This window comes from Balaenoptera acutorostrata, chromosome 16, assembly GCF_949987535.1.
Source record: "Balaenoptera acutorostrata chromosome 16, mBalAcu1.1, whole genome shotgun sequence".
In the NCBI taxonomy this organism is placed as follows: Eukaryota; Metazoa; Chordata; class Mammalia; order Artiodactyla; family Balaenopteridae; genus Balaenoptera; species Balaenoptera acutorostrata.
Window position 1 is genome coordinate 49,931,936 of NC_080079.1, and position 10,478 is coordinate 49,942,413.

The 10,478-nt window shown below is 50.0% G+C and overlaps 1 protein-coding gene across 1 annotated transcript; it reads left to right on the plus strand.

Moving 5' to 3' along the window:
• Positions 1-5,280: 5,280 nt before the first annotated feature.
• Positions 5,281-9,461, plus strand: GDF2 (growth differentiation factor 2). The gene is made up of 2 exons (XM_007178742.3): positions 5,281-5,655; positions 8,323-9,461. The coding sequence occupies exons 1-2, from the start codon at positions 5,310-5,312 to the stop codon at positions 9,273-9,275; spliced, it is 1,299 nt and encodes a 432-aa protein (XP_007178804.1). The 5' UTR covers positions 5,281-5,309; the 3' UTR covers positions 9,276-9,461.
• The last annotated feature ends 1,017 nt before the right edge of the window (positions 9,462-10,478 follow it).

A 10,478-nucleotide genomic window follows, 5' to 3' on the forward strand; every position in this document is an offset into this window, starting at 1 on the left:
ATTCAGTGATTTAACATCTACTATGTGCCAAATACCGTACCAGGCAGTATACACACACTTGATCTCTTGGAAGGCTCATACGAATTTCCTCTTTTATTAAAACCAATGTGCAAACTTGAATGTGCATCAGAATCACCTGGAAGTCTTGACCAGATTGCTGGGCTGAATCAGACTTTCTGATTCGGGGCAAGACTTAGCATTTTTAACCAGTTTCCAGGTGCTGCTACTGCTGTGGTTCAGGGACCACGCTTTAAGAACAACTGTTCTAATAAATGTGCTGACCACCTGGGCACAGTCCAGAGACAGAGTGCACATTGGCTGAGTACTTACTGTGTGCCAAGAGGAAGCAGGATCTCAGGGAGGCGAGGCCCAGAGCTGGGAAATGACATACCTGCTGCTCTGCCTGGTTCATGCTCTCCCCTTACAGCCTCAAGGTCAGTCCAGTTTTCATTCCTCTGAGGAATGTGTGGGTGAGAGTGGAGCTTGAGAGGTTAACGGAAGGACAGGTGTCTTGTAGTCAAGTCTCTTGTGATGGAAGGGGCTCCTGACCCCGCAGAGGCAGCTGTATCACAGTTAATCAGTAACTCACCATTCCCCCCTCCCCCCAGCCCCTGGCCACCACCATTCTACTCTCTATCTCTATGCATTTGACTACTATAAGTACCTCATATAAGCAGAGTCATACAATATTTGTCCTTTTGTGGTTGGCTTATTTTATTTAGCATACCTTCAAGGTTCATGCATATTGCGGCATGTGTCAGAATTCCCTTCCTTTTTAAGGTTGAGTAATATTCCACTGCATGGATGTACTACATTTTGTTTATCCATTCATCGATCAATAGACACTAGGCCAAGATTTACAAGCAGCTCATGCAGCTCAATAACAAAAAAATGAACAACCCAATCCAAAAATGGGCAGAAGATCTAAATAGACACTTCTCCAAAGAAGATATACAGATGGCCTACAGACACATGAAAGAATGCTCAACATCATTAATCATTAGAGAAATGCAAATCAAAACTACAATGAGATATCATCTCACACCGGTCAGAATGGCCATCATCAAAAAATCTAGAAACAATAAATGCTGGAGAGGGTGTGGAGGAAAGGGAACACTCTTGCACTGTTGGTGGGAATGTAAATTGATACAGCCACTATGGAGAACAGTATGGAGTTTCCTTAAAAAACTACAAATAGAACTACCATACGACCCAGCAATCCCACTACTGGGCATATACCCTGAGAAAACCATAGGTCAAAAAGAGTCATGTACCAAAATGTTCATTGCAGCTCTATTTACAATAGCCAGGACATGGAAGCAACCTAAATGTCCATCGACAGATGAATGGATAAAGAAGATGTGGCACATATATACAATGGAATATTACTCAGCCATAAAAAGAAATGAAATGGAGGTATTTGTAATGAGGTGGATGGAGTTAGAGTCTGTCATACAGAGTGAAGTAAGTCAGAAAGAGAAAAACAAATACAGTATGCTAACACATATATACGGAATCTAAGGGAAAAAAAAAAAGGCCATGAAGAACCTAGTGGCAAGACGGGAATAAAGACACAGACCTACTAGAGAATGGACTTGAGGATATGGGGAGGGGGTGGGGTGAGATGTGACAGGGCAAGAGAGTGTCATGGACATATATACACTACCAAATGTAAAATAGATAACTAGTGGGAAGCAGCCGCATAGCACAGGGAGATCAGCTCGGTGCTTTGTGACCACCTAGAGGGGTGGGATGGGGAGGGTGGGAGGGAGGGAGATGCAAGAGGGAAGAGAAATGGGAACATATTGTATATGTATAACTGATTCACTTTGTTATAAAGCAGAAGCTAACACACCATTGTAAGGCAATTATACTTCAATAAAGATGTTTAAAAAAAAAATAGACACTAGGGTAGCTTCCACCCTTTGGCTATTGTGAGTAATGCTGTTATGAACATGGGTATACAAATATCTTTTTGAGACCCTGCTTTCAATTCTTTTGGATATATACACAGAAGTGGAATTGCTACATCACATGCTACACTACTTGGGGGAAGAGAAGAGGGGGAGAGGAGTGGTAAATAAGATCATTTGTGGCTCAATTAAGGCAGCCCTTCCCTGAGGCCCCAGGAAGGGAAAGCTGGTGGAAGGAGAGGGAGGGGGTCCTTTTGTATGAGGACCCCACATCATGTGGGAAAGACAAAACAAGACCCAAACCTTGTTCCCTAAGACCTAGAGTTAAGGGGATCTGTCCAGAGGGACCAAGGCCCGTATGCTCAGAAAGGTAGCAAGGTCTCTAGATCACCTTGAGGAAAGTGGGAGTTTAGGCTGGTAACTCAGGGTCCCCATAAGGACCTAGAAATTTGTGGGAGAGGGCAGGATGGGACCAGAGTGTGATCACAGCTGGCCTCTTCTCTCAACCCAGCCACCTGCCACAGGGGAGTGCCTTCTAGAGAAAGGGCAAGCCTGGGAGGATGTCTAAGAAAGCTGTTACCTTGGTGCCCAACGGGAGACACCATGGGGGACCCGGGCAGAAACCTGGATCAGCCAGGACATCCCAGCAGCTGTGCACCAGCAGCTATAAGATGTGTGACACCCACCCCAGCAGCAAAGCTGAGTGTCACTGAGAAGCAACCTGCCAGGACCTCTATCCCACTTCCCGCGTCCAGCATTAAGAAGTTGGACTGATACCATCCCACCTCCATCTCCTTTGGACTAAATAAACCTACAGGGCTCTTGGACAATTCAGGAAAGGGATGACCTGAGACAGAAAATCAGACTTTCCAATAATATGGATCAGGATGTCTCATGCAATTACTTAAAAACAATAAAGGAGATGTGGACATATTGATACTCTGTGTTTGTGGGGCAGATCATTCCAGAAATACAGAGGCATGTTGTACTGCACAGTTCTGGGGGCGCCATCCTCATCACAGTCTATGTGACCAGGACCTCCAGGCAGTGTTCACATGCAGCCTCCACGGCCAGATGTGGTGACGCCATATGTAAGCAGGTCTGCAGTCCTATATCTGAGATCCCCAAATCCAAAATAGAAAACCTGAAGTTTCTTTCAATTCCTTTCATGATAAAACCTGACCTGAATGGATATTTGTGTTTTTATTTGTTTCACTGCAGAAATGTCAATGTGTTTGATTATAGGGGATCACCCCCAAGCCCACTGGGGATACTACAGTATACACTCCATACCAAATTATCCAAATCTGAAGCTTTCTGAACTTCAAAACACTCCTGGCCACAAGGGTTTTCAATAGGGGATTGTGGAGCTGCGTATAATCACAAAATGGTAACAGTGGCCATCACTGGATGGTGAGATTGCAAGTTATTTTTATCTCCTTTCTAATGCTTTGCACTTCCCAAATTATCTGCACTACATATTACTGTTATAATCAGAAAAAAATATTTGTCATGTTTTTAAGAAAACGTCAGATAGCAACTCCTCTGGCTTCAAGAGCACATTCAGGCCACCCCCAGTTACTTCCCTTGGCTCCACCTCTTGAATGTGACAGGTTTCTGGGCTGCCTCCAGGGACTAGAGCCCTGTGGGGGATGCCTGCCTAGCTCCCCAGCTCCTCCCAGCCCTCTCCCTGCTGCGAAGCTGCAGTCCTGCTTCCCGGGCTGTGCACCCGTTCATCTTTTCCCTGCCTCAAGGAGTTCTTGCACTAAGCTGGCTCAAAGCCCAGCATGCTTCCTGCCCCCTCTGCAAGCAGCACTTCTGAAGCTGCACCCTTCCCATCCATCCTCCCTGGCAGTGTCCCCAAAGTACGGGGACAGCAAGTTCTGTCCAGACCCGGCCACTGGGGATTCCTGTTTTCACTCCACCCCCCACTAGGGGTGGGGAAAAGCTGGGTGCACACCCGGGATCTCTGACTCTGACCGCCCTGGCCCCTTGTCCATCTTCCTGAACCTGCACCCTCTCCCCAGGAGCCCTGCGAGCTTGAAAAACTTTCACATTCAAATCCTCCTCAGAGTAGACTCCCAGAATATGTTTATGCTCATCCTTTGCTGTGGTCAAACCCACACGTGATGGAAATGGACAGATCTAAGTGTGGGCCCACTGCCCTTAAAACAACACAGACTCTGGGGCCTCGCAGGGCCCGACTAGGCCACGGCTTGCCAGCTTCCTCAGGGGGGAACATCTCCTGGGCATGTACTGGCCTCAGAGCTTCCCTCCTCCTTTGTCTCCCAGATTACTTGGTTCTCCTGACTGACAAGTGTGGCCCAAGCAGCCACCCAGCTGACGTGAGCCAAGAACGCACCCTCCAGACCAGTGACAGGGCTCTTCTGGGGTCCCAGGGCCAGCAGGATTCTGTGCGTAAGTGGTGTTTTCATAGCGCAGCCCGGCACAGGGCTTCCTCCCCAGCTCCCAGGTCAGTCAGACCCTGGGGTGGAGAAGTTGCGGCCAGAATGCAGCCACCCAACTGACTGGGGCTTAGGGCGACTGCCATGATGGTCAGCACATAATCACCTTGAATCCTTGCAAGTCTCTTCTGAACCCGAGACTCAGAGAGGTGAAGTGACTTGCTCCAGGTCATGCTTGTGAGGAATAAGTGAGGGAGATGGGATTTGAACCCACATCTGGTCTGACTCCAAAGTCCCCACCATCTCACTAAATTATATGTGCCACCTTCACCCATGATCTCTAAGGCTCGGGAGCTCGCTTGACAGATGAGAAACCAAGGCACCGAGCGCTTGAGCCACAAATGCACATCCCAGTTCCACAGGAACCAGGCTTCTTACTAACTCTGATACAGTCTCCACTCCACCACCCAGCCCGGCTCCAATGGTTAGCCAGGGGGCTTCTGGGAGTTTTGTGCTGTTGTTTCTATATTTGGAGGACTTTTTGGTCTTGTTTGTTTCCTGGATTCTTTGTTTCCGTGGCCCAGGAGATGGAGCATGTGTCACCCTGTCTCGAGATTCTTCTGAACAGAGCTGGCAAGGAAATGAGAAAGGATCCTAATTAGGGGGCGATAACCCCACGGAGAAATTCAGATTTTTGCAGCAGGCCGTGTCCTTCCCACAAGCCCTGTGTGTTTGTCAGATGTTTATAGAGCCTTCATTAACAGAGAGCTCCCTTAGATAAGAGGCCTGAGCACAGCATCAAGGGCCAGATAAGAACAAGCAGAGGGCACTTCGGGGACGGCAGGCGGGTGAGAGCCTGTGAACTGGCCCGGGTGCGCGGTGCAGAGCGGTGGGCAGGACAATGCGGGCCGGCTCCTTCCCGGCTCCTCCCCGCACCCGCTAACACACCGCGGCTGCCGCAGTCTCCGGAGCAGGGCTAGAGCATCCCAAGATGTGCCGCGGGGCGCTCTGGGTGGCCCTGCCTGTGCTCTCCCTGCTGGCCTGCTCCGCGCAGGGGAAGCCACTGGAGATCCGGGGGCGGGGGTCGGCTGGGGCAGATGCCCACCGCCTGCTAGGCGGGCCCGGAGGTGAACGGGAGGGGGGCACCTTCGACCTGAGGATGTTCCTGGAGAACATGAAGGTGGATTTCCTGCGCAGCCTCAACCTGAGCGGGGTCCCTTCCCAGGACAAAACCCGAGCCGAGCCGCCGCAGTACATGATCGACCTGTACAACAGATACACCACCGACAAGACATCCACCCCCGCATCCAATATCGTGCGCAGCTTCAGCATGGAAGGTAGAGTCGGCTCCACCGGGGCGCCCCGGGTTGGGGTGGGGGACTCAGTGGTCCAAGGCTGCGCTGCCCAGTATGGCGGCCACTGGACACATGGGACTTTACGTTTCAATTTAAGTTAATTTAAATGAAATAAAATTAATAATTTAGTTATTTAGCTTCACTAGCTTGGATGCAAGTGCTCAGCAATCATGCATGACTATGGCTACCCTATAGGACAGTGGAGATTGTAGAACAGTTCCAACATTGCAGAAAGTTCTACTGGGCAGCTCTGCTCTAGAAGATTCTCCCTCCCTGAACCCAGAGCCACATTTAACACAGTAGGGGCTGAAGGAATGCCAGTTCCCTTCCTTCCAGCCCTTCCCTACCTCCCCCTTCCCGTACTGTCCCCTTCCGACTTAGACACAGACAACTTATTTAGCCTCCAACTAACTGGTATATTTTTAAACACCGAAGGAATGTCTATTTCTCTCTCATCAAAAGGTGTTTAAAATTCAGATAAATTCCTCCGAGAGAGAAGCATTGGAGGACAACTTAATTATTTTCTAAATATAAAATAATTTCCCTGATTTAGGAGGACTAGAAGATAATGAATGTCAACTTAGGGCTTATGTCCACTAATTCACACAATGTAGGTGACATGATCTTGTAAGCAGGGAAGCCAAGGCTTGCAGACTCTGAGGGAACTTGCCCAGTTCACATATTACTTAAGCAGCTGGATTCTGACCCAGGCCCACCTGTCTGCACAGCTCACTTTCCCTACGGCTGCAGCCTCTCTCTAACCAGCCAGGCACTCAGGGCTTCTTCCCTCCTGGGCTTGAGACCCGCAGACTCTTAACAGGCATACGCCCTAGCTAAAGGATGCCGTGGTCATGCTGCATGCCCGGCAAGGCTGTATTTTCTGATGGCCCAAAAGAAGAAGAAAATTCTGGATTTTATGTGAACTTGCCTGGTTTCTAAAACACTGGCTTAATTTTTAAAAAATTAAGTCTGCAGGGCCTAATTTTTTGTTTTTTAATGTGGTCTGCAGGTCATACAGATACCGCCAGCGTCTCACTATGCCCATGGGGCGTGTCTGTAACCTCTGCTTCAGGGAAAGGCCAGGCTTCTTTGGCTGGACCTAATCACCAAATCCTGTAGTCTGGGAGTCCAGCATTCAGAGCCATCTCAGTGACCCCTCCCCACTCCCCCCATCATTGTCCATGTCCTGGAAACAAGTGCTCTGATCTGATCCCAGCTCTGCCTGTGGCCAGTACTGCTGTGAAGACCAATTATGCTTCCCTTCACAGATGGCCTGAGTACGGCTCAGAGGGGGAGGGTACTTGTTCTCTAAGTGTCTGATGCAGTCCCAGGGCCATCTTCTAGGTGTGCCACAGTAAGAGCACAGCGGGTGGTTAATGCACTGCTCATGGACCCCACTCACTACTCATATATGCCACGGTGGCTCACCACATGCTGCAGGAGCTAGACTGACACATCCATGCTGGGTGAGGGGACACAGAGAGCTGTGTGAAAGGCCACGTGCTTGAGGGTGGGGGACCTGTGCACAAGTAGGGAAGACGGTCTTGGGAGGACACAGAGATACTGATTGAGCATATGCTGTGAACCAGGGACAGTGTTGGGTAAGTTCCATGTGCCTTCTTGTTGAAGGCTCACACCAACACTGGGAGGTTGGTAGGATGAGTCCCATTCTACAGATGAGGAAACTGAGGCCCAGAGAGACTCAGGACTTCTCCAAGGTCACAAGCCTAGAAGGGAGAGAGTCAGGATTGGCACTTCAGTCTGTCAGACACTGCCGGGTTTCACGACAGCACACAGTATCCCCTCATGTTGGCACATAGTAGGTGCTCAAAAAACACAACTTCTCTTCCCTCTTTGCGACCAGGCCATGGTATAATAGAGATGTGCTAATGGCCGGGTGTCAGCCAGGGGAGTGGGAAAGTGAAACAGTTGTGTGGCTAAAAGGCAAGCCCTATGTATGCCTAACATGACCAAGCCGTTGAGGTTAATATATTTTTCCCTCAAACATTAAAAAAAATCATCCACTTTCATTTTGCTCAGAAGTTACAATTCTGAATGATTGTTTACACCATTTAGATACTGAGATTTTTAACATTGCCATAATGTTGGAATTTTACCATCCCCTCCCATGATCTCTCCTTTAAAATCATACACTCAGGATCTGCACTCTGAGGCTGACAGTGTGCTTTTCTGTTTTGTTTATTTGATTCTTTTTTTTTTTTTTTTAAAGTGAGGATCGTAAGAGGATGTATGCACTTTGGCAGTTAAACACCCTAAGTCCCAGTCTCCACATCTGTAAAAGTGGAATAATAATTAGGTCTTCTGGGGGTCAGTGTGAAGAGAAAAGTGAAATATAATATGCAAAGCTCCTGGTGCAAAGCTGGGCACGTAGTAAATGCTCAATAAACAGCTGGAGCTGTCAATTTCAATGCGATGCATCACCTGCCTCTATTTTTCTTTGGAAGATGCCAAATGTACATTTTAAAATACCCTTCTACATTAAGGGCTTAAGTGAAACCAAACAGAGACTTGATAGAGATAGACAATGTCATGCCAGATGCCCTTTCATCTAAACCATGAGTCTCAGCTTTGGTGTTATGAAAACAGACTCTCCCAGCAGATGACCGTCACCGTGTATTTGCATTTCAGATGCCGTCTCTATAGCTGCCACAGAAGACTTCCCTTTCCAGAAACACATCTTGCTCTTCAACATCTCCATTCCCAGGCATGAGCAGATCACCAGGGCCGAGCTCCGACTCTACCTCTCCTGTCAAAGTCACGTGGACTCCTCTCACGAGCTGAAAGGAAACATGGTCATTTATGATGTTCTGGATGGAGCCAATGCCTGGGATGCTTCTGGGGGAACCAAGACCTTCCTGGTGTCCCAGGATATCCGGGACGAGGGCTGGGAGAACTTTGAGGTGTCCAGTGCTGTGAAGAGGTGGGTCCGAGCAGACCCCACTAAGAGCAAAAACAAACTGGAAGTGACAGTGGAGAGTCACAGGAAGGGCTGTGACAAGCTGGATATCAGTGTCCCCCCCAGCTCCAAAAACCTGCCCTTCTTTGTCGTCTTCTCCAATGACCGCAGCAATGGCACCAAGGAGACCAGGCTGGAGCTCAGGGAGATGATCGGCCACGAGCAGGAGAGTGTGCTCAAGAAGCTGTTCAAGAGCGGCCTGATGGAGGCAGGTGAGAAGAAGGACGAGGAAGAGGAGGAGGATGTGCAAAGCCACGTGGCCGTGAGCTCGTCTTCGGCCAGACGGAAGAGGAGTGCCGGGGCCAACAACCACTGTCAGAAGACCTCCCTGCGGGTGAACTTTGAGGACATCGGCTGGGACAGCTGGATCATCGCGCCCAAGGAGTACGATGCCTTTGAATGTAAAGGCGGCTGCTTCTTCCCCCTTGCTGACGACGTGACCCCGACAAAACACGCCATCGTGCAGACCCTGGTGCATCTCAAGTTCCCCATGAAGGTGGGCAAGGCCTGCTGTGTGCCCACCAAACTGAGCCCCATCTCCATCCTCTACAAGGATGACATGGGGGTCCCCACCCTCAAGTACCACTATGAAGGGATGAGCGTGGCCGAGTGTGGGTGCAGGTAGTGCTGGCCCGTGGGTGGGGGAGGCAGGGTGGAGGGGGCTCCTAGTGAGAGGTCCTGTGTCCTGCTGGGCATGACAGAGACTAAGTCCACCTGGGTGGCAGCCTGGAGAAGGAAGGGGAGGCACCAGGTCCTTGCAGTAAAGACCTGCTCTCCCTCTCACGGCCCACCCCAAGCACACACCACTGGGTTGAACTGCAGGGGAGGGGATGCCAACAGGCAATGGGGGTTTGGGGAGAAGAGGAAAGCCTGGAAGTGTTGCTGGGGTGGAAGGGGAGATGAAGAAAAGGGGACAAGAGAAAAATTATCCAGAGTCAGCAGAAAACTGAGCGAAAACGAGGCCGAGGAGTATAGATGGGAGATGCGCAGAGATTAATGGAAACTAAAGGACGTGAGAGGCATGGGGTTTATTCCAATAACCTCAGGGAGTGAAGGGGAAAGGAATGGGCTGTGTGCGCCACACCCACTCCACGTTATTCCCACAACCTGTGAGATGGGCGTCGTGACTCCCAATTCACACACGTGGAAGCCAAAACTCGGGCAGTTCAAGTAGCAACAGTCAATGGCATGATTCCAACCCACGGGTCTCCATAGGTCTGTCGATCACCGAAGCCCAGGACCTCCCCAAGTACCCCACTGAGGTTTAGCAGGTCACCTGGTAGCTGAAGACAATTCGACTTTGGGGGCTGGGGAGTGCGGGGCAAACGGGACTGAGGCCGGCCAGTACCCAGCAGGATGACTGGGCTGCCTGTCACATCCAGGGCACGTTCTGACCGCTCCGCGCCTCTGCTGATTCAGTGTCCAGGTGCTTTATAAGATGACCCCTGAGTCACTGAAAACTATCCCCTAAAGCAACTGCAGGATGGAGAGAGGGCAGGACGGAAGCCCTCAGGCTGCAGTGAACACTGTGGCTGGAGGTACTTTGACCTGCTGGTTCCTACAGGGTCACTCGCCGCCGTGGACTCAAACTGCAAGATGGTTTGGAAGGGGGTGCACAGCTAACCCTGAGGGGTGGGGCAGCCCGTGGCCTGTGTCTCTGCAGCTACTTAGCACCACCAGCTCACCAGCCTCACACACCATGGGCTCCCCTCCCACAAGGACTCCATGGATGACAAGACCTTGATTTGAATTTGTTGGAATAAATGCACTCTTGCTTCGGTATTTGCAACGTCCCTATTCTTACTCCATGTACTCAGGTGATGACATC

Excerpts from the sequence above, each read along its gene's own strand:
- GDF2 (XM_007178742.3), top strand. The coding sequence starts at position 5,310 with ATGTGCCGCGGGGCGCTCTGGGTGGCCCTGCCTGTGCTCTCCCTGCTG. Across the intron at positions 5,656-8,322 it reads GCGCAGCTTCAGCATGGAAG|ATGCCGTCTCTATAGCTGCC; the intron begins GTAGAGTCGGCT and ends TTTGCATTTCAG.